Here is a 24081-nt window from a genome sequence, read left to right on the forward strand (position 1 = left end):
ATGGCAGCGGGCGAGCGGGCGGCGGAGCCGCTGGCGGAGCTCAGCCACTACGTGGTGGCGCGGCCCATCTACAGCGAGGCGGGCTTCCAGGACGAGAACGAGCGGCGCCCGCCGCTGCCGCCCACCCTCCGCGAGCGGGCGCAGGCAGCCTGCAGGTGGGTGCCGGGGGGGGGCCCGGCACGGAGCTGGGGGCCGCCCCCCACCCCCGAGGTCCCCCGCGGGCTCCCCGCACCGCGAGGTGGCGGCGGGTGGCCAGGGGTGAGGCGGCCTCTGAGGAGTCCGGCAGCGCTTCGGGGCTTCTCCTGCCTGCGAAGGGCTCGGACGCGGTCACACGTGGGGGGATTCCTGCAGGAGGTGGCGTTTGGGGCATAGGAGGTGCCCAAGGGAGCATCTCTGCCTCTTGAAACGTCTACAAATCCCGGCTTTCTCTCAGTTTCTGTCAGGGTTTCCTTGGCTGCTTTCTGCCAGGGCTTACTTGGTTGCCTTCTGTCAGATCCTCCTTGGTTGCTTTCTGTCAGATCTTCCGTGGCTGTTTTCTGCTGGATCTTCCTTGGTTGCTTTCTGTCAGGGCTTTCTTGGTTGCCTTCTGTCAGATCCTCCTTGGTTGCTTTCTCTCGGATCTGCCTTGGTTCCTTTCTGTCAGGATTTTCCTGGTTGCTTTCTGTCAGGAATTTCTTGTTTGCTTTCTGCCATGGATTCCTCAACTGCTTTCTGACTGGACTTTCTTGCTCACTGTCTGTCAGGGGTTCCTCGTCTGCCTTCTGCCAGGACTTCCTCAGTTGCTTTCTGCTGAAGCTTACTTGACTGCTTTCTGTCAGGACTTTCTTGGCTGCTCTCCGTCACGGCTTCCTTGGCTGCTTTCTGACAGGATTTTGTCATTTGTCTTCTGACTGCAGCCCCATGACGTATGTTCATAACTTGTTTTCTTGCAGCTGTTCGAAAAAAAGGGCCTTTCAGATCACCAAGTCCTTCCTGCCCATCCTGGAGTGGCTGCCGGGCTACCGCGTGAAGGAATGGCTGGTCAGCGATATCATCTCGGGGGTCAGCACCGGCCTCGTCGCCACCCTGCAAGGTAAACCCAGGCACGCCGGCCCTCTGCTTTCTGGGATGTTTCTGGCCGAGCACGATGATATTATGCAGATGGAATTACAAATCGGAGGCTTGTTATTTAATACTAGATATTAGGTATTATTTGGTGATAAATAATTGATGTTTTTAATTTATCCTTTTTTTTCTCTGCTTGAGTAGAAGATTTATATTTCCTTTGACATGCTATGGAGATGTAGTTAACTTTTTTTTTCCATCTTTTTATTCAAAGAGTATTAATTTTGATATTTAAATAATTGTAATTGTAATTACAATGGATTGGGTAGGTCATGCAGTCTTATTTCTGTTTCTCAGTTATCTGAACCTGTAGTTCTTCTGCAGCCACCTACAAAAAAATCCAGTTATTCCCCCCCAATAATGCAATCTTGATAACTTTCCTTTAAATTTTGCTTGCAGGATTGTTTAAGTATCTGCAGAAAACAGTCCTCAAGGAGGTGGTGTTGTATTCACATTTTAAAAAAATCGAATCTTAATGGATATTTACAGTACATGGCTTAGGGGGAAAGGATTCAGCAGATAAACAAACAGAAAAGTGACAGAAATAAGCAGAAATTAATGAAACTATGCTGGTAAAGAAGGGCTTAAAGGGGGAGACCATTCATGTGCCTGAGGCAGCTGATAAGGTCCGCTTTTCAGAGAAGAGGCTAGCTGTAATCCTGAAGTGCACCAGCACGTTCATTTCTTTCACCTCCATGCTGTTCTTCCACTACCCTCACAATTTTTCAGGACTGGGGGAAGTGAAGTTAGCTGTGTCAACCAAAACATTTTCCTTCAATGGAAATAAGTTGCTTACACAAGGTGGCAAAGATTACAGACCACACTGGGAACAAAGAAAGTGCCTCTTTCCCAATTAGCCACAAATCTTCCCTGCTGTCTCTTCCCTTGGAGCGTGCTAGGAAGGCACGGACTGCAGAAAGGAGTGGTACAAATGCCTGCCCCAGGCAGAGAGACCTGAGGAACAGGGAAGTGACTTGTCCACGGTCATGCAGAGCTGGAAGATCTCTGCAGAAGGTGGTGCCTCAATCACAGGACTATCCTTCCTTTTTAAGGTGAATTGTGCTAGATGGGCCTTCGATATGACTTATTACAGCTATTATGCTCTCACTGTAACCCCCTCATTTACATTTTTAAGGTGGTGCATGATTTTTTCATAATTAGATTCCATTTGTAGAACTGATTTCTGAAATATACTGTTTGGTCTCCTACCTCTGTGGATTGAAAAATACATTTAAAAACAAAACAAAACAAAACACAAATGAGTATAAATTTAACCATGTTAGATTTGCACTGGATGTAATTAAATATATATATACATAAAACACTTATGAAATTCCAAATCATGAAAACTGGCCAAAATGGTTGTCAAAAAAGTCTTCTGGGATCCCAAAGTGCCTGAAGTCCCTAACTCCCAGCAGCTGAGTGCCACTTGCAGTCCTCTCACCAGTCATAGCAGCGTGACCAGGTCTTCGCTTTGGTGTTTTTTTGTGGTATCAATGCAGAATACAACAGTCTGCCATGGGAGCTAACCAGGGCATGATACAGAAAGCAACTTTTCCTTTCCATTTAGTTTTGTTTTAATTCTATGTTGGATTTGACAAGCGTGAGTATATGAAGTGAGAAGATGGTAAGGATCAAAACTCTCCAGTTTGGGTGATTTACTTTTGGTACTTACAATTATAAACTGACACCTGTCAAAGAATGGTTTGATTTTCAGAAGACTGAGCATCCTGAAGCTTATTGGTAGTGCAGTAATTCAGTTAATGCTTGAAAATTGTCTGTAACTTGAGCACTTCAAGAAGCCCTCTTTTCTCTCAAAGGGTAGACCATTCAGTCTTGCAACAGTGTTCCCCTGCTTAAACTTCTTATTTGAGTGTGTGTTTTATGCTACCTATACAGGTATAGGAACATCTTTCAGTAATTACTCATCCAACTAGCAGTGTGGGATATACAATCATTTACAGTACTCACATATGTGCCTGCAACATATTTACAGACAAAACTTTCTAATTTGCATCTGGATAAAAAGAGTAAATATTTCTGAAAGTCTATTCTAGACAAGACAGTAGTTTTCTGAGTGATTTGAAATGTGAAGTTTCAATCATGTATCGTTTCAGGTTTGGCATATGCTTTGCTGGCATCAGTTCCTGTTGGATACGGTCTCTATTCTGCCTTTTTCCCCATCCTGACATACTTTTTCCTGGGAACATCAAGGCACATCTCAGTTGGTAACTGCATATGTTGAAGTTACAGTAAATTAACTATTACAAAATGTTAATCCTTACTGTGAACATCAGTATTTCCTATGATGGCTACTTTCTGAACCATATTGGTTATGCTGAATATTAATATTTGTGGGTTTGGGGGACTTAAGACTTACTTCTTCTCTGTACAGACAGCTGTGCATAATAACTAACTTCACTTGTGCCCATGCATGCCTTTCACTTGCATTTATGCTGAAGTTTAAATGTTGTCTTTGGCTACTTTCTATGCAAGAAATTAGAAGATAAAACCTGCCTCAGTAGGCAGTAAGAACAGACATTTTTTTCTATCACCTAAAGCTCAAGATGGCTAAAACTGGTCTTTCAGTCTTCTCCCCAAGCCTTCCTTGCTACATCCTTCTCTGATCACTGTGGCCAATACCATCTTCTTGCCTGTCACGGAGACCCAGAACCTGTGTCTACTCCAGCCTCGCTCTAGGTCCTCACATCAAGGCTATGGGTAAAACTTGTTGATTCTTTCTGGATCCTTTCTCTAAAATGTATATGTTTTCTCTGTCAGTTTGCATATTTAAAAATCACGTTACAGCTTGATCACTGAAATTTCTATTTCTCTACTCCAACAAATACAGTCTTACCTTGTTCACACCTCCTAATACTAGGTTGTTTTTCCCTTACAAAGCTTTGGCATGATATTACGCTTTTTCACCAACTTTCTTCTCTGTGGCATCAAATACTTCTCTGTTCTCTCCACTTTCTGTCTTCTTTCCCTACCTACCAGCTCACATTTTCTCTCCAGCCCTGAGCACTTACCTCTACTTATGTTGACATCCCTACCTTCTACATTTTCCACTCCATTTTATACTTTCTTCAATATGCTTATTCATTAAGAAAATCTAAGAAATCTGTAAAATTAACTTATCTTCAAGACATTTTGTGACATTTTCCTTTTCTGCATAATCTTAGTAAAAATTGCAACAAATTCAGTTGCTTGTAGATTGTGTTTTGCTGATACGATGATTATTTACTATCTCTGTATCTTTCCCAAATTATAGTTTCAGTCATCTTTAGCCAATGTAACACCAAACTACTGCCAAAAAGTCCAGTCCTATCCCTGGGTGCATGTTCTTGCAACCACCATTGCACTGGGATTCCTGAGCATGCAGCTACGTGGTGATCTGCATCAGTTCATTCATTCAGCTGCAAACTAACCATTACCAAAAACAAGTAAATAATAACATCGTTTTTAGCTGGATAAGTGATCCCTTTTATCTGGTGGTGGGCCACAGAGCTGCTGGTGCAGATGGAAGGGAAATGGTTGGAAGATGTCACAGCTTTTGGCCTTCGTACAGCTTAATTGGCTTAAGCAAAGGATGAAACTGCCTGTCTATGTATAACAAAAGTTATTTAAGGAAGGAATTGTGTCTCTGTGCCATGTTTGGAGCGCCAGTGGCTTCTGGCCCTCTACTACAACTACTACAGCTAAGTAATGTACCCCAGTTAAACTATTAAATGGATTTTCTGATTTAGAATTTGCTTGTCTAGTCTGATAAATACTTCTTTTCAATGCATATTAAACTTCAGCATGTTCTGTTTGTCATTACAGGTCCATTCCCTGTAGTCAGTTTGATGGTGGGATCTGTTGTCTTGAGCATGGCCCCTGATGAAAATTTTATCATAGATGGCAGTAATGCTACAGGGGCTAATAGTACTGGGACAGTGGTAGATACGGAATCCAGAGATGCGCAGAGAGTGCTGATTGCTAGCACCCTCACGTTTCTGGTTGGAATTTTACAGGTAAAATAGTTGTCTTGAAAACACTAAGTTGGTATTTTAGTGTTAATGGGAAAACACGCAGAATGGAAATACCTACTGGGGCAATAAGTCTTTTTCCTGTAGTAAAACACAAAAATGAAGGAAAGTCATCTCAAACTCTGAAGAGCTTTTTGGGGATTAATCTTCTTATCCTGGGCAGAGTTTGTGGCAGCATGACTGGGAGCACTGACAACAGAAGGATAGCATTGTGATTGCAGACCATGAGACCTGCACAAAACTCAGTGCTAATGGTGTATTAGCTCCATATCCTGGAAGATCTTTTCACAAAGCTCTTCAGGTCTCTTTAATTTCACTGGATGGCATGATATTAAGCTACATTAGTCTGCAATGGGGGGAAATGGTCCTACAACTGTCAAAAAAGAGAAAAGAGCAAAGCATAAGAAACCACCGAATAAAAGCGTGCCCTTGTTATTGCTTAGCAAGCTATTACTCTTCATGATTTTTCCAGGTAATATTTGGAGTCCTTCAGATTGGTTTCATTGTGAGGTACCTTGCAGATCCACTAGTTGGGGGATTCACCACTGCAGCTGCTTTTCAAGTGTTTGTGTCACAACTGAAAATAGTCCTAAATGTTTCAACTAAAAACTATAATGGTGTCCTTTCCATAATATACGTAAGTATGCCTTTCTAATTTGTTTTGGTTTTATGACAGAATTTTTGCATAATTGTTTGCCTTCTGCTTCTATTTCATACAGGAGTGATCCATATGCAATTTATATGTATAGAGCATCTCTTTAATTCTCACTGTCAGGAAGATCTGCAGGTGGTCATGTACAGCTGAGGGGCTCTCAGCTGCTGCTTTCTTGTTTCCCCAGACTATAAAAGGCTAATTGCTATATTGAAGTCTTTTTCAGGCAGAGCAGTTTTTCATATAAAGTTTGAAAGTAATTATTCAGAAATTCATTTTTCTGGGGGGTTATCACTTCTGGAGACTGTTTCCCTCCCACTCCTTCCTGGCACACTGTGAAGCCCCCAAAGCTAACTGGTCCCAAGCTTCCTTACTCTTAAAGCAGTCAGTCATCCTGGTCAAGGGCATTGTTCTCTATTCCTGTGAACATCTACAGAAAGATGTGGATTCACGTCCTGTGGCCAGGTACCTGCTGGTTAGCTAAGCTGAGGCTAAATGTTGCTGTCACAACTCCATTTGTTGATCTTAGAGGAAATGATCAAATGGAGAAATGTCTTGGCTGGATTACAGAAATACTGAATTCCTAGAGGTTCTCACATTACAGAACAGTCTGCTTCCCCAGGGAAATTATTGAGAGTTCTGTCGCTGACTTCAGCATGAAACTGTTCGACTTCATAATATTTTAGGTCTTCATAGCACTTTAAATTAACATTATAGATTTCTAAAAGAAGCTGCTCTAGACAAAAATTACTTACAGGTTTTGTGTGTCAGTTCAGAAAACCAGATTAGCAAAAATACCCTAGGCATCTGTAGTACCAAAAATAGGATGAATATAACTACAAATAGCAAGGTAGAATTTAGAAAAAAAAATCAGGTGAACTATTTGAAAAAAAAAAAAAAAAGGTATTTTATGGGCCTTTTTAACATTAATGAAAATTCTTTGCCTCGGGGCGTGGAAAATTAGATAAGATACAATACTATGTGATAAACCTGAGAGCCTGGTGATGGACTAATTGATCCAGCAGGTTTTTCCGTCTCTGTTTTTTATAATTATTGAAGAGTGGTTCAGCTAGTAGAAGGTACTTTTGAAAAGGAATTACAAAGTTCTTCCAGCTCCCGCAAGCCTGAGTGGACTGCTGACTCTTCAGGTTAAAGCTCAAAGCTTCTGCGTTCTAGCAGGTGAGCCAGGCAAAGGTGTTTGCAGATGTGTGCAGAGCAAAGAAATTGTGATTTCTGATCTGCTCAACCAGAGACTTGCTGCGTCAGCTTCAGCAAGTCTCGGACCTGCTTCAGAAGTGGTGGTTAACAAATTGCAACACAGAGCATCTGACATTGGCAGAATTCACAACTCCAAGTTAGGAGCCTCTTGTTCCCCTGTAAAACGTGGCAGTGGAACGTATGGTAAGAATGGGATTTGGGGTGAGCAGTACAACAGGCAAGAAATGACTTCAATCCCCAGAGAATGGCATCTGATTCAGTGCTTCGGAAAGGTTTCTACTTTAGCTTAGAAAACACTGCTGGTCAAGCACTTAGGTATTTTATTTCAAACCAAGAATCTTTTCAGGAGGGTAGTAGTGGTACTGCTGCTGCAACTCTCCCTTTGCCTTTAAACTAACAGCCTAGAATTTCAGGAGCTAACCTGGAGGCAAGAAGTCTGTTTCAAACCTCTGTTCTATCAGATCATTCTTTACTGTGTATGGAATAATCAATTTTTCTTGGAGACAAGGGACAAATGAGAATTACCCCGTTGCCTAGGAGGAGGAGAGAGGAGATAGGAAAGCCACCGATAGGTGGCTTTTCTCTGATCAGCCCATTCTGTTTTCCTGTACACTTAGAAGTGATACTTTTGTCATGTTTGTATAAACACTGTACAACCATAAATGTCAGTTACATGGACTGTAGTTTGCTATAAACAATCTGACCAAGCAAGGACATAGGAAGGGTAGATGAGGGCGCTGCCTGTTTTGGTCCAGCTGTGAGGGTCCTCCAGCCTGGGACTGGCTTCTGGTGGGAGCAGGGTTAATGCAGCAGGGTTATGCACTGCAAGGTGAGATTTTGCATCTGCTTTTCTGAAGCACAGGACTCTCCACAGCCTGGCAGGATCCACGCTGTCATACTCGCTGTCTGGATGTCAGCAGTGGCAATAGGAAATCTGTAACCTACAGGCTGTATGTACCGGCCATATAGCAGATCAGAATTTTGCCCATGGGGCCGCTAGCTGTCATTTGAATATAAAGGTGAGAATCTCTCTTGCTGCTTGGAAAGTGAGTAAGCTGCAGGTTTTCCCATCCTTGCTCTAAGAACAGGTTGGTGTAAAACAGTCAGGGCTTTAGCTCTTGTTACTAAGCATTAATTTTCTAAAAATCAGGATGCAGAAACCCTATGTAGACAATTATTCCATTAAATACACCATAAAATCCAGTCACTGATTCTGTAGCAGCTCGATAGTACATCAGACAGAGTTACTATCAAGCCTCCTCCAGGCCTAAGCAAAGGAATGAGCAATTCTTGGTCTCCTCCAGAACCCTACGCACCTGAATTGTCCCATGAGTGTTTTCACACCTTTCACGTGCACGTGTTGTCATTTTTATTTTTCAGACTCTCATTGAAACGTTTGAAAGAATTGGTACCACCAACATTGCAGATCTGATTGCTGGACTTCTCACCATTTTTATCTGCATGGTAGTTAAAGAAATAAACGATCGATTCAAACACAAGATTCCTATACCAATACCAATAGAAGTTATTGTGGTAAGCAAAGAAGCATGATGAAACTGGTAACAGGTAAAATAGATGGGGCTGGCTACAGGAAGACACGAGCCTTTTTTAAGTATTGAAACTGTTGTTTCATTTGATTACAGACAATAGTAGCCACTGGCATTTCATATGCTGCCGACTTGGAAAACAAATACAATGCAGGCATTGTTAAGAGCATTCCAAGAGGGTGAGTGCCTTTGTTTTCTGGGACATAGGTATCATTTTAATTGGCTAGAAATGACAGTGGTAAGATAAAAGACGTGAAAGAGAGATTGAGAGCTGTAACCTGAGTTTAGAAGCCACAGCTGGAGATGTCATGAGTTCTACTTCTGGCTCTGTCAATTATGCTGCCTAATTATGTTGCGTAGCTTTTCTTCATCTGTAAAATGGGTTTAGAAACATTTACCTGATTCATTAAGTTCGTCTGAGAATTAATTATGTCATGTGCCCAAAGTGAATATATGCCTAAGGAAAATATAAAAAATAAATTAAGGGATTTTAAGTGATGAAATTCTCCTTCTCTGTAATTTCTGTAAACCTGAGTTATTCAACTACAGTTCATACTCAGGCTGTTATCACAATCAATATTGTCACTTAACATAGTCATAGGAGCACTACAGTTCATACTCAGGCTGTTATCACAATCAATATTGTCACTTAACATAGTCATAGGAGCAAGGATTTTGAGGATTACACTGGTAGAGACTTTCACTTGAAAGATTCAGAGCATTTCACAGTAGTAACCTTCACATTCCATTTGGTATTCAGGCCTTGATTAATTAAAATTTGTGGAAACACAGTAGGGGATAAAATGTTTTTGAGGTCTTCCGTTGAAATATGTTAACAACAGTATGAAGTGTCATTAACATATTTATGTAATTCGCCGTTTTATTCAATATATCCTTTATTTGGTTCTTCAAAAATGTACTTTTTCACTTTGCTATCACAAGGCCAAATCTCAGTTATGCTGAGAACAATGGGAGCTTTGTTGCTGACTAATAGAATCAGGATTTGGGCTATGGTGAGCTAGATAAGCATGTTCTGGATGTCAATGGGCTGTTTCCACCTTTTTATTAACTTGAAACATTACACTTCATATTATAAGCAACCTGTGTGCCTCCACCTCAAACTCCTTGACAGCTCTAGTTAAGAACAGAATTTGATCAAAGTCGATAATACTAACGTATTTTCTAAATGCTAGATTTTTGCCTCCCGAACCTCCAGATGTCAGCCTGTTTTCCCAGATGATAGCAGCCTCCTTTTCCATCGCTATTGTCGCTTATGCTATTGCTGTATCTGTGGGGAAAGTATATGCAACCAAGTATGACTATGCTATTGATGGAAACCAGGTACGTATAACCAAAACTGTCTGCAAACACAGGGAGTGTGATTTCTGCTTCACAGTGATTTATGTGTCCAAATGAAAGAAACATATTTTTTTTCAGACTAAAGTTAAAGTCTAATGGGAAATATTCTTCCAATTGCTGGGAAAAAAAGAAATCTGCAATGGCCATATATTACCTAACAAATTTACCACACAAAGATGAGCCAGATTAGCTCTATCTTCAGAGTCTGCTCTTCATCCTAATTGCTCCCATATCAGTTTTGGGCGTGTAGTAGCTCTGGAAGGGTAGTTAAAGCTAAGCACCGTACACAGGAATTTTCTGGTGATACAGCATTAACATGGCCAGCTTGAGCAGCCTCCCTTCTATTTCTGCTCATAAGAGAGATTTTGATGTGAGTTATTGGACTGGAGATGAAGGCAATGCCCAGCTAAGAAGCTGCTCTGGACAGCTTTATCTAGGCTTGAACTTTTTCAGTTAAGGTGTGATTTTATTCCTACAGAATAAATTGATGTGCTTCTCAGTGTGGCACCAGTTATGCAATACGAATACACTTGTAACCATACAGCTAAGTCCTACAGCTTCACAAAATTAAATGCCTATGAGTGTATGAACATGAAAAACACCTACATCAAACAATTGAATTGCTTTAAACATTGCTTTTTAAAGGCATGTAGTTAGAAAGTTGCTCGAGCTATATTCATTGCCAAGCATGTACAGGATTCTTGCAGCCATCTAGTGTCTTCGTAAGTGGTTATGTACCCATGGGCATGGGAGAAACATGTTGGAAAGCCTCCTTGTCCTGCATCTATGCTAATTTTGAATGTTATCCTTTGAACTATGGGAAAACGCATTCACTGCAATAAATAGATAAGCTGAGCACTTTGTTTAATGAGTCCTTCTTTATTTCAGCACTAATGGGTTATGTGAAGTTTGGTTTTGGAACTACTGTTCTGCAGAATGTAACAAAATTCTATTGCTGAACATGCTGGTCACTATATAAAACACAAAGTTCATATCTGGTAACACTGTGATTTAAAGTTGCCAAAAATGCATTGACTTTCAGTTTAATCCCTGTGAATGAATAATGCATACTCCTGGAAGTGCTGTTTATGCTGTTCTTTCACTGAATATGCTGTTCTTCCATCACTGATGTGCTTCAAAGATACTAATTAAATATTACAGTAGCAGAATTATTGTCCATAAAAGCAAAATGCATTCTTTCCAGTACTAATGCTATGAATTTTATGCATATCAAAGGCTAACTGCAGTCATAAATGATGGGCAAATAGTTTACTTGAACTGGAGAATTTAAAATAGCATCATAAAAGCAGGTAGTAAAATCATTTTGAAGGACAGTCCAATACTATTATCTGCTAGTGTTTATTTTGTCTTCATAGATTCATAGATTATTAAGATCTAAGAACACTAGGAACTGCATTTCCAGCATTTTCCTGCAGAACACAGCTGTTACACAGGAACAGGCAGGAATCACCTCGGTCTGTTCTGTTAAAGAACATGACTTTATAATCCTGCTCTCGTAGTTACAGCTTAATTAAAAGCTTACAGGAAACTTCATTTTGGAGAAAAAAAAAAGTCAAAATCAAATTCTAAATTATATTTTTAAACATTCACAGTGAGTGGAAAGCTCCTATGACTCTGTCAGCTTGATAAAAACAATGTTTCTGTCAATTATATGGGATTGCAGGCAGCTCCCAAATGCCTCATTTCCCAGCAGAGGAATGGCCCAGATCCCAGGACATAAAGCTCCCAGGGTCCTTGTCACTTGAGCAGAACAACCAGCATCAGTAGGTGCCAGCATCTGTGACCCTGGGGCAAAATTGTGAGAACGCTGCCTGGGACTCAGCGTGAGTTCATTGGGATGTTCAGAGTGAAAAACTTCTGGCTCAACAAATTAGAAGTTTTCAGTGAAACTGTGTTTTTTTGCAAAGCTCCTGATTAGTTCCACTAATAATACCATGCTTTGTATTAATTAAAGCTGTGTCTAAACTCAGACTGTTGCACTGATTAAACTTTTTTTTAGATGATGATATTCAGGAGTTATATTTATACTAGTCCCATTTGTTGATGCAATTATACCTGTGTAATCGTAAGAAATGATAATTTTGACAGCATTCATGGAAAAAAAAGCTATAAAAGCCTTTATTTTAAGTCAGGTATGCCCACATTACAAAGGGTATGTCAACTTCATTGCATTGGTTTCTAAACACATATAGTTACACTGGCACAAGAGTAAACTTAACAGCTGTTACTAATCCAGGCTCTTCTCAATATTTCAGTGCTACCTACTTTGTGAACTATTGTAAAATCTATTGTCCACTGCAAAGTCTCCACTGCAAAATCACCTTCAGGAATCTGTATTTACAGCATCATCCAATTACCTTTCAGGAGTTTATTGCCTTCGGGATCAGCAACATTTTTTCTGGTGCCTTTTCTTGTTTTGTTGCAACGACTGCTCTTTCACGGACTGCAGTCCAAGAAAGTACTGGTGGAAAGACTCAGGTAATGACCTCTTCTTACTGATAGTGTACACAGGTGAGTTTAATAATCTATGGGGATGAAAGTGGTCCTGAAATGGTTGTGTTCCCGTCACATAAAATGCCACGGGTATCTCAGCTAGCAGCTTGTGTGTGGGTACTGCATCATTTTTGTAGCTCTGCCAGAAGAGGGCAATCAAGTTTTACATACGCAGATTTACATTAGGATCCAAACTCCTTCCAACCTAATTCCCCAGAATTTCGTTATGAATTAAGGGACTGAGTTTGTTGCAGTAGAAATGCAGCATGCAGGACGAAATCCTATCCCATCCCTATGTATCCTCTTTGAGGTACCTAAGGTCCCATGTGTTGGCCTGAGCAGCCCTGCACATGTTCACATGTTCCGTCTTTCTCATATTCTGTGTGGTGCTCCCCGGTTTCAGAGGACTACAGCCACACACTTATTTAACAGTGGAGAAGTCCAGGTTATCCAGCAGCCCCTTTTCCAGCTGCCACACAGACTCAGCTCCTTTCATCTCTCTATGCAACTCAGCCCCCTCAAGAGCTACTACCTTGCGTGCGGTTGTTTGCACTACCTGCTTAATTGAATTCCCTCTGTGTTAGCTGAAGTGTGTAATGATTGCCCATGTATGCCTAAACACAGCGGCATTTTGGCAGGTCTCCTTGTTCCTAAAGAAATGTAATGTGCAACTACTTGTGTATCCTAGAAACAACTACTTTGTAATCCTAGAAACATAAGATATAATCTTAACGTGCTCATCTTCTATAAACACTGTGTCCTCCGCAGGTTGCCGGTATAATCTCAGCCGGGATTGTTTTGATTGCCATTGTTGCCCTGGGGAAATTGCTAGAGCCCTTACAAAAGGTACTGTATTCATACTCTGCCACCAGCACTGATCAGATCTGAATGCTCAGCTTTGATGGACAGAATTAATAGCCCTGTTTGCAATTGCGGTGACTGAGACCAGACGAGGCACTGGGTTTACACCGTGTAATGATATACACTTTGTAAACAGAAAACAGAAGATTAAATATATCTTAATAAGCATCTTGGCTTTTGAATAGTGCCTTTACATTGGTTTCCTTTGCAGTCTGTGTTGGCAGCTGTAGTCATAGCTAACTTGAAAGGGATGTTCATGCAAGTGTTTGATGTTCCCCGTCTGTGGAGACAGAATAAAGTGGATGCTGTAAGTCAACTCATTTTTCCTCCTCTCCCTAATGTTTTTGTATGTTTTTTGTTGTTCCTGTTTTTTCCTTTCGGTGTCATCCAACTTTCTCTTAACTACCACATCAACAGAATTTTGTAGAGTTACCATCAGAAAAATCTTTAGTTTAGATTTGCTCTAGCAAACCTATTTTGTGTGCACCCTCAAAAGTTACGTATCATGAGGTCAGGTGAAAATTTCCCATTCTAGAGTTTTACATAATATAATCTTCTTTATTCCCTATACCCCACAGAAAAGGTGCCTGTGCAGCGATGACTTCTTTGTAGCAATTGCCATAGTCTACAGTAATCTTGTATTGAGATGTCTTGAAAATCAGAATGAAGATGGCCTGTGGCCACATTTACCATTCTGCTTTGATCTTCTGCAAAATTTAAATGGGCCAGAAAAGCTGAAGTTTTCTTAATTCATGCATGTATGCTTATGTTGGTATCAAATTAGTTTCCCACTTGCCTGGATAATCTCAGATGGTCCTTACAAAGTATATTTTCTTGCTGTAGCAAGACTAATCCAAGCTAGAAAGCGGATTCATTTGGTGTACTAAGGGATGTATGAATATGCTTTTCTTAAAAACCACTGTAACCTTATCTCGGGGTACATGCTCGCATCTCCCACTGGGTTTTCTGTGGAACAAACCCTCAGCATAGCCGTTAGGGCAGGAGGCAATTGCATGAAATGTGTGTTCTGTGTGCAGACCCTACTACACACAGATTTTACAGGGGGTGTATGAATAATATCTGCTTTAGATAGGTCTGAATTTATTTAGTCAATCATTTAATAGTCCTCTTGACAGATAAAAGATCCCACTCACTTGAGTAAGAAGTGCGGGCACTCAGCTTTTGGTAGGACTGGGTCCATTGCATGTTCTGCCTGGGCAGCAATGCAGGGAGGAACTGAGGAGCCCACTTCAACTGTTCTGCCTGAACATTCAGCAGAGACTTTTAGAGAGTGCCATTGACCTGCTAATGGCAACCTGCTAACCTCTCTTTGGAACAGTTCTGGTTCCTGGACACCACTGAGGAGCCCCCTTCCCTCTGTATGTGTCAATAGGTGGGGCACCTTACAGTGTTTACCTTGCAGGAAAAATATTATTTCTGATTTTTAATTTCCTAAATGCTAGCAATGCCTAAAAAAATACATGTTTAGAAGTAATTTGGAGGAAAATAAATGCTTTTCAATGGAAATCAGCTAATTGCCAGTGTGCTATAATCATTTCCAACATTAAATTCTTCTGCTACTCTTATTGTCTGATGTAGTGATTCTTTAGAGTGACCAGGAGTGCTATGTTATAATTAAGAGATTTTGTTATTTCCTCTCCAGATGATCTGGGTTTTCACATGTGTGGCATCCATCATTCTGGGACTTGATTTGGGATTGCTTGCTGGCCTTTTGTTTGGATTGCTGACAGTTGTGCTGAGAGTTCAGTTGTAAGTAACACAGGATCAGAAATAATTGTTAGTATTATACCATGAAAGAGACAATATGCTGAAAAGCAAGATGATTTGTGGCAGAAAATGTGCTTGGTTTACAAAGATTTTGAAGTGGAAAAATCTATTCTTTAGAACAAAACACTTTGTGTGCTATCAGTTAAAATAACAGTGACGTGAGAGGCTGTGTTATGTTATCAGTATCTATTCTGTATCACGTTGGGTACTTTTGTAGTATTTAGCTATATATTATTTCTGCATCCATGTAGCTGTATTCTAAAAAAAGAAAGGAATATTCTAGATAAAATGTTAAAAGATATATGAATGGCTTCTCTAATGAATTACTCATTACAGTCACTCTTAGCATATAATCATACTACAGTACGTTGCATGTGCCAATAACTTTTTTGGTCATTGCTTATACAAGGCTGAGTGTACGCCTATGGGGAAAAGGGAAGACAAAGCATGAGACTAAGAAAAAATTTCGTGTTTGTGTTTGATTTATTTCTGCTCTAAGAACACGTGGCAGTGGAATGGTGAGAAAAGGTGACTTTGCAGAGTCTCATTTGGCTATCTTGTTACATTTTCTTGATCTTTTATCTGAAAATACAACATAACTCCTTTCCTTCAGCCTGGAGTCCGTACAGTAGGGTTGCCACCAATACCAAAGGATAGTTGCACTGTCAGCAAATGCATAAAAATAGAGCCTTCCAAAAGGTGTCATAGAGTAGGAGATTGTAAAATCTACTAATTCACAATTACTAAAAAGAAGAATTTTAAGATCCTCAAAAAACATCCACAGATTCAACTCAGATTTGTGAAATCCAGGTAAGAAAAGGAAGTAAGGCTTTGCAAACCTCTAAATAATTTTCTTCAGCTGTTAAAAATGTCTGTGGAGACTGCAAAACATTTTGGTTTTGACCCAAATCCAGAGAAAAGGGATTAGAGAAAAAGCTTCAGATAGTGTGAAGATAATGTAATATTGTAATGTAATATTGTTTCTGTTGATTTAAAATGGGGAAGAGTGATCAATATATTTTTTCAGAGTAAAAAGCCTAGCTATGATATTTACTTTCCCTGTCTTTTTGTTTCTGTTAGTCCTTCATGGGGTGGCTTTGGAAACATTCCAGGCACAGACATATACAAGAAGGTCAAGGACTACAAAAATGTAAGTCATTGCTGAGTTGTTTCCCTTCAGTCTACAAGCCAGTGTAGGAAAAGCTGTACCTTGCTGATTGTTGACAATTTGACTTCAGAAATGCTTGAAGATAACAAGTTGCAACATTAAATTCTTCATCCTGATCCAGATGGTTGGTCCATATTGCATGCTGGGCTGTAAGCATCTAAAAACTGAATCACCTCAAAGATCAGCAAAGATTAGTGAATTGTTAGTGAATTAGTTATGTAGCTGAACTGTTGAAACAGTTGAACTGCTCCTTAGTAGCCAAAATATAGTTGTTGCGGCTCAACCTTATATTCTTTGACAACAGATTGTAGAACCAGAAGGTGTGAAGATCCTCAGGTTTTCAAGTCCAATTTTTTATGCTAACATTGATGGACTGAAAAGTAGCCTCAAATCCACAGTAAGTGATATGTGATGGGTTTGGATGCAACTTAATTGGCTTTGGGTTTTCCTTAGAATTATATCTAGGTGAAATTAAATCATTTTGGTGCCTTGATCCTTTTCCTGTAGGTGGGATTCGATGCAGTCAAGGTATATAATAAGAGACTCAAAGCACTAAGGAAGATACAAAAGCTAATCAAGAAGGGGAAACTGAAAGCTACTAAGGTAATTCTTTTTTCTTCTCAAAGGATTACTGTTAGAGCTTATTACTTAAGCCTTAATTATGAGTACCTCTGTACTCATCTTTAAAATAGAGATGAAAAGTGTGACTGATTACTATGGTAGGAAGTCTGGGACCTGCAGGGGGTCTAGCAGAACAGTACTCCTATTCACAGAATCATAGAATCATAGAATATCCCGAGATAAAAGGGACCCACAAGGATCATCGGCCCAGCTCTTATTGCCAAAGACATCAAGATTCAGGCAGCTGTGACAGTTGTAGTGTTAACTGCAGTGGAAAGCAAGAGATTCCCTGATCTCACCTCTACCCATCACCACCTGAGATTAAATTAAAGAATCACAGAATGGTTTGAGGTTGGAAAGAATCTTAAAGATCATCTAATTCCAACGCCCTGCCATGTAATGCAGGGACACCTCCCACCAGACCAGGTTGCCCAAAGCCCCATCCAGCCTGGCCTTGAACACCTCCAGGGATGGGGCATCCACAGCTTCTCTGGGCAGCCTGTGCCAGTGCCTCACCACCCTCATAATAAATAATTTCTTCCTAATGTCTGATCTAGATCTAGCCTATGTTAGTTTAAAACCATTACTCCTTGTCCTATCACTACACTCCCTGACAGAGTCCCTCTCTTGATTGTATCTGTAAGGTAAAATTGCTGGCTCTCTCATGTGTACATGGCACAATTATCCAGCTTCCTGTGCACAGGTCAGCTGTACCAGCTGGCTGGTCTTCCACATCCTCTGAGTACAGAATGTACATTTCAAGAATTAAATGTTTGCAGGAGTGGACAGGTAACCAATTAAATCTTCAGCGTGGGAAGTTAGGAATGGGTATTCCATTGCCAGTGATTTCAGTGCAGGATGCAATATTTCTGCATATATTCCACTTCATCATGCAGTTAAATGTGGCAGACCTAATTCAAAGTTGGATTCAAATTCAAGATACCGGTATTAAATATCTCCTAGAAATAAAGCTTTTGAGGGAAGGAGTAGCTCTGAGACACATACGTGTATGTGTGTGTATATCTATCTATATCTATATCTATATCTATATCTATATCTATATATATATTTGATAGTGGCCTTTTTTGTAGGAAGATGCTCTGTTAAAAAAAAAAAAAGGAGGAAAGGAAATATACTGCATAGAGGAAGAGAAAACTATTTACTCCATTTTTTTCTTTAAATTCTTGGATGCAATATTGGTCTCATTCTTGAAGCAGAAGTTATCACAGGGAATTATATTCAAACATTTTTCCATGGTTACATGATTTATTCCATATATTATCTGCATATTAGAATGGCATCATCAGTGAGCCTGGCATAACTAATGAAGCTTTTGAGACTGACGAGGAGCCTGAAGACAACGAAGATCTTCAAGTTCCCACCAAAGAAGTAGAGATCCAGGTGGACTGGAATTCAGAGTTGCCAGTCAAAGTAAACATCCCCAAGGTGCCGATCCACAGCCTCATTCTTGACTTTGGAGCAGTAACCTTCTTGGATATTGTAGCTGTGAGATCAATAAAAACGGTAAGGACATTTTTTCTGGTGTTCCAATGAAATGAATCTGGCCAGCAGTATGTAAATCAAGAGCTGTTAGGTGAAGGCAAGGTTGTTGAAAAAATACCTTTAAAACTTAGATAGCCACAGGTAGAATATTGGTGTGTGCATATTTTAGGTGAAAAAAAAAAAAGCATGAAAAGAACATTATAGAGGCTGCATAGTTAAGAGTCAAGTACTCCAAAATTAGAACTGAAAAATGTGGCCCACTTGTGTGCATGCATTATGACATTTTAGTTCCATATTTTCTTTCCACATGCCTCCTGCTTTAATGTGGGTATAGGACGATGCTCACTCAACACAGAGGTAGTAAATATTTTGTCTTATCATCATTTTCTGTCTTTATGCACAAGATTTATTTATTCCATATTACTTGAATTATGAAGGAAGGAAGAATGATTCATTTTTAATAGGATTTTCTGCGGCTAACATCAGAGCACTTCATCAACATTAGTTCATCTTCACGCATCACACTGAGGTCATAAGGAGATAATGTTCCTTGTTTAGGGAGAGGGAAATGAGGTAAAGAGATTAAGGCCAAATGTTTCCATTATTTTTGGTGCCCAGTTACAAGCCTAGAGGAGCAAATTGTTTCATCTTTAGTCTTTTATTATACTTTCTCTGTTCAGACTACTGCTTTCACTAACTCCAAATTGCAGATGGGACTGTTTATCTTATCGATAAAACAGATCTTAGATTACCATGATTCTAGATTAACGCTGAACAGAAGTGAATGCAATTAGCAATTGCCTCTGAAAATGCTCTTTGGAGAGACCCGCCTGCCATCAGGAAGCCAGGGGTAGAATGCAGTCTCCCACCTTTTAACATTTTAACCAACTGAAATACAAGGAATGCAGCGTGACTTGCTTCAGCCCTACTTTTGATTCAGTTCCAGCTTCTGAGACAAATGAGATTGTGGGTTCCACAGAGACAACTCTTTCCATATGCAGCTTGTTCATCCAAGAACAGGTCCATCTGGTGCACTGCATGAGGGAAAATCTCTGTAAAAAAAAATATTAAAAGCATGTGCCAAGGAAGGACTGTATTGTATCACTGATACTTGAGGGAAAGAAGGCTGCCCAGGTCCACATGGTTGTCACTTGAAGAGACATGATTTTTCATACTGTGAGAACAGAATCAGAACCTTAATAACAGGCAGCAATTTGTGTATGTGTAAAATGGATAGTTCTACTGACATAGTCAAAGATTGGTCACTTCAACAACCAGGTACTTAACTAATAGGTCTTCAAGTATAGCAAAGTTTACCAGTTCCTTTTTTACTATGAATAAACAAAACAGGAAATTTTGAATGAAGACACTCAGAAACAAATAAAAAGTGTGCGTGCATGTGTGTGTCTATACATTACATTAATTGACATATGTACATATATATGTATTTTGTCCTTACAGACTATATTTATTTATGTTTTTGTTGTAAACTTTCTTCCTTTCTTTATAGATAATTAGAGAGTTTGAGAGAATTGATGTGAGAGTATACTTTGCTTCATATCAAGGTAAATGTTCAAATATTTCTACTATCGCTCATGCAAAGAATGAAGTGAGATTGAGAAGGGATCTCTAGATGTGTCTGTGGAAGCATTTTTTTCTAATAAAATTGTGAATTCTCACACTGATAATCATGGTGGCTGTTCTAGGACACAAAGAATGGTGGGGTTTAAAGGAAACATAGAAAGTAAAAGCCAAAAAATAGCTGTTGTTAATGACTTGTTTGGCTATATATTTGATTTCTGATAATTGCAGCCAAGTATTTTGATATTTATTTCTTTAATTACTTCAAATTAACCTGCTCTGACTTTTATTTTTTAAATTCAGACAACCTTATATCTCAGCTGGAACGAAGTGCCTTCTTTGATGACATTGTCAGAAAAGACATATTCTTCTTGACTGTCCATGATGCTGTGCTCTACATTAGGAATCAAATGACATGCAGTGACAGCCAGGATCCCATATTTGAGAAGGTAAGGATATCTAGGAGCACGTTTCCCTTCCTTCCATCGCCTAGCGTTCATTCTGGCAATTTCTGCTACGGCATGGCACATTTGAAAACTAGACATAGAGCCGTAGGACAAAAAAGTAAGAATCCAATAAATCGGACAGCTTCCAACATGTAAGTTCCTCTCAGCTAAACTAAAGCAACAGCTTTGTCAAGGAGCAGTAAACAACAGACCTGTAAGTCTGTTGTGGAAGTTGTATTAAGATACTTCAGAATAATAAATCTACTTCAGTGATATGGACAATGTATAACTCGTCATGTTTCTTTCTTTCTGCCAAGATTTCACTTATGCAGGAGTCTAAAGAACCTATAGAATTCACAGAAACAACCCGGACTGATGACGAGCTTGATGTTCAGGAAGAGGTATGCTCTTTAGATCTGAATGTGTATATTATTCAGAGAATACTGGTGGTTTTACTCCTTTGTAGTACTGAGCCATGCCGTTAGGCTTTTTCAGTAGGCTGTGGTAGCTGGTACTCCTGATTCAGCCCTCGTCCTCCCCCCATACCTCCTCCCCTGCCACTTCTTTTTTTTGGGGGGTGGGAGGCATTATTATGAATATTGCAAGAAACCCAAATGTTACTCTATCACTAACATAAATACCTACCACCTATCCACTGAGTGCCCTAATCACTGGGCTATTGTGCAGAGAAGCACTTTTCTCTCCTCTGTAAGTCACGGTGCAGAAAGGAATGAAGGATTAAGAAAGCTAGAAAGACACCACAGTTCTGTAAAAGAAGCACTTTTACATGGCAGGCCAAAAGACTTGAATTCTGATTTCTGTTCAGAATTGCTTAGATATTTATATTGCTGTCATAAAATATGAAAAAGAAGCCAGGCTCTAAACCACCCATCCAAGCTCAGACATTGTTCTGAGAGGCTTCTGTCCTCCACCTTTATGGCCACTTTTTGCAGATACCTTCAGACCTGCAGCTTCCTGACTGATCTGTCTGGTGCGGACACGAGTCACTGTTACTTTCTCTGTACTGTCAATGAGCCCAGGCTGAACTTTGTGTAGTCAACACACGCACAAACATTGTGTTTTCCATGGGGTGCATACTCAGAACTAACCATGGCTTGTTTCTCTCCACCTTTTCAAAACCTTTCCACTAGGCTATGCGCAGGCTGGCTTCCTGAAGAGGGCCTGCTGGGACTGCCTTCCCTGTGAATTCACAGCAATATTTATGCACCGGTACTATATACACATTTTCTGCAATGAAACCAATCTTGGCACTTGAAGAAAACCCTGATTCTTAGTCTGAATGATACAGATCTCTAGAAATCTCCAAATTTTAGCTACCGTTATCCCTGAAATATTCTGGACCTTGATTCAGCGAGCACTTTCCAATTTGATATCTTGATAAAAAAAATCAGAAGACTGTTATGAAAGATGTACTCAGTTCGGGGACTAGTCAGGCAAAAGGTGCGTTACGCTGCTACGTCGGTGTGTACAGGAAGAGAAGCTGCGTTGTGCTCCGCCTGGGAAGTTGAAGAGACCAAGATTTTTGGATTTCAGGCCTTTTGTCATGTCTTTGTACAACACCTAGCGAGGGGGCAGGAATTCTAGCCAGCCAAGTTTTGGCTATTCTAGAAGATTCGTGAGACCTTCCTGAAAAATCTCTCTGCGTTGTTCTTTCCAAGCAATTCCTTAAATTGCTACAGGTTGTCGGACAGCTGGTTGGAGACCAGGTGACAGGTGGAACAGCCACACGAACAGAAAACTGCACTGAACTACTAAAAACTTTAAATAGACTAAGTTTCAATAGTAAAGACAGCTGGATTGGGGTTTATTAGCTTTGTCTTAATTCCACCGTAGCAGATCATGCACTACTATTAATGATCATCCCTAAAATGAAGTATACACAGCAGATTTTTTTGGCTAGTTTACAGAGCTTTCATCAATAGGCAGATTATGACCCGGGTTAGATTAATAAAAATCTTAATTCCCAAGTACTTAATGGAATCCGTGCAACAGGCTGCTACTGAATGCAAGTAAGAGTCAGAATGTGACCTACTATATAGGTTTTTTAAAATTAAATATAGGAAATTAATTAGTTTAATGAATAGTTCTATTTTTATATAGCGTATTTTTTTTCTTTTAATATTCTACATCAGACTGCTGCTGTTCTTTTGCAGGAAATGTCTAGGCATTTGACAGTCCATAATGCACAAGTGCAATAATTTTCAGAAGACAAAGGAGTTGAACTGCACAACTTTAATCCTCGTTTTAGGAGTATATAAAATAGGTATGCAATAAGTCAATGTTCTTAATTTTCATGAAAAAAAGAAGTGTGATTTGATGGAAAATAGACTGCTACCTTAAATATTTTAGCACTATATTTTTAATTGAAAAAAAAAACCTGCATGGTGAGGGCATATATCATAACAAAACTATAAGAAATGTCCGGTATAAAGGCCCTTTCATATTTAAGATTCACAATTTTGTCTAAACAGCTTCAGTATGTTCACATACTTGAGTCTCCCTATTTGATTCCATCAGAGAAATTTTCCCGTATCTCACTGCACTGAATTTTTTTTTTTGCTGCAAGTAAAGCTAGTGGAAAATCTCAGGTGAAAAGCTAAGCACTAAATAAATTATCTGCCCTAAAGACCTGAGTGAACTCCATCAAAATCAGTGAAAAAAAAACACTATAAATTTCAATCATTTGGACAGGATCCTTATTCAGTGGGTAACAGCATCAACCCAACATCTTTATTCCCTAGTTAAGGCAAAAACTTCGATCTTCATGACAGTGAAGTTTCTCATTTCAGATGCCCCAGAGGTTTGAACCTCAAAGGTACGGGCATTGCAGTCCAAGCCAGCAAAAACCTAGGTTTCTACATTGGTAATGCTTAGGCTCAGAACATTTTCATGCAGAACACATGCTATGGAAAGATGGGATACAAATTTTAACATGGATTGTTTTTTCCCCTCAAAAGAACATTTGCGCTGTGAAGTTTGAGCACAAATTCTTGCCAAAAATGTGGCCCTGTATTTTGAACCTTCTCCAGTTCTTGTCCATGTAGGTATTTAGAAAAATAAAATAAAATTGTTGGCACTCTTGTTCTGTCCAAACATGACATTTCAGCTGGAATCAATCAGTTGTGATAATACACGATGCAATGCACTTACTCTCATTCTTGGCTTGTGTATTTCTTCAAGGTATAGCTGCACTCAACCTTTCCTGAGTAATTTTTTCACAAAAAGCCTACATTTACACAGAATGGTAGCAGGTAACATGCAGCAGGCATTCCAATACATTTTTCAGAGGGGTCAGGAGTATGTGAGTTTCTGTCTAATTATCCATCAGAATGAAGGATACCAAAACAATTTTGCATTGAAGCTAAAATTCTACCCAATTTTGTACTAATTCAAACAACCACAAGTAATGCAACTAAAGGTACTGATTTTTTTTTCCCCTCAGTGGAATGAAGAAGTGACTTTTTTTGTATGCATTTTGAATATTATTGTCTTTGCATATCAGGTACTAAATTTGGAGATGCATTTTAACTTTATTACCCTTTTTAAAAGAGGCATTTTGAAAGTAATTGTATCCATTAACTAGAGAATAAAGTTGTGCATACTGAAAAAGTACTACATGCACCTGCATTTTCTTAAAATTCTTCTCGTGCATTTGTATGACGTGGAA

At 39.6% G+C, this 24081-nt stretch overlaps 1 protein-coding gene across 1 annotated transcript; it reads left to right on the forward strand.

Moving 5' to 3' along the window:
- SLC26A4 (solute carrier family 26 member 4) lies at positions 1 to 21990 on the forward strand. The gene is made up of 20 exons (XM_032199874.1): positions 1 to 155; positions 933 to 1072; positions 3222 to 3332; positions 4930 to 5120; positions 5608 to 5772; positions 8386 to 8538; positions 8649 to 8731; positions 9746 to 9893; positions 12297 to 12410; positions 13194 to 13271; positions 13498 to 13593; positions 14950 to 15056; positions 16155 to 16224; positions 16547 to 16639; positions 16750 to 16845; positions 18157 to 18387; positions 19877 to 19931; positions 20251 to 20396; positions 20711 to 20794; positions 21545 to 21990. Exons 1-20 carry the CDS (start codon positions 1 to 3, stop codon positions 21566 to 21568), a joined length of 2340 nt encoding a protein of 779 aa, XP_032055765.1. The 3' UTR covers positions 21569 to 21990.
- The last annotated feature ends 2091 nt before the right edge of the window (positions 21991 to 24081 follow it).

This window comes from Aythya fuligula, chromosome 1 (genome assembly GCF_009819795.1).
Source record: "Aythya fuligula isolate bAytFul2 chromosome 1, bAytFul2.pri, whole genome shotgun sequence".
Taxonomy (NCBI): domain Eukaryota; kingdom Metazoa; phylum Chordata; class Aves; order Anseriformes; family Anatidae; genus Aythya; species Aythya fuligula.

Excerpts from the sequence above, each read along its gene's own strand:
- SLC26A4 (XM_032199874.1), top strand. The coding sequence starts at position 1 with ATGGCAGCGGGCGAGCGGGCGGCGGAGCCGCTGGCGGAGCTCAGCCAC. Across the intron at positions 3,333-4,929 it reads ATCAAGGCACATCTCAGTTG|GTCCATTCCCTGTAGTCAGT; the intron begins GTAACTGCATAT and ends TTGTCATTACAG. Across the intron at positions 9,894-12,296 it reads ATGCTATTGATGGAAACCAG|GAGTTTATTGCCTTCGGGAT; the intron begins GTACGTATAACC and ends ATTACCTTTCAG.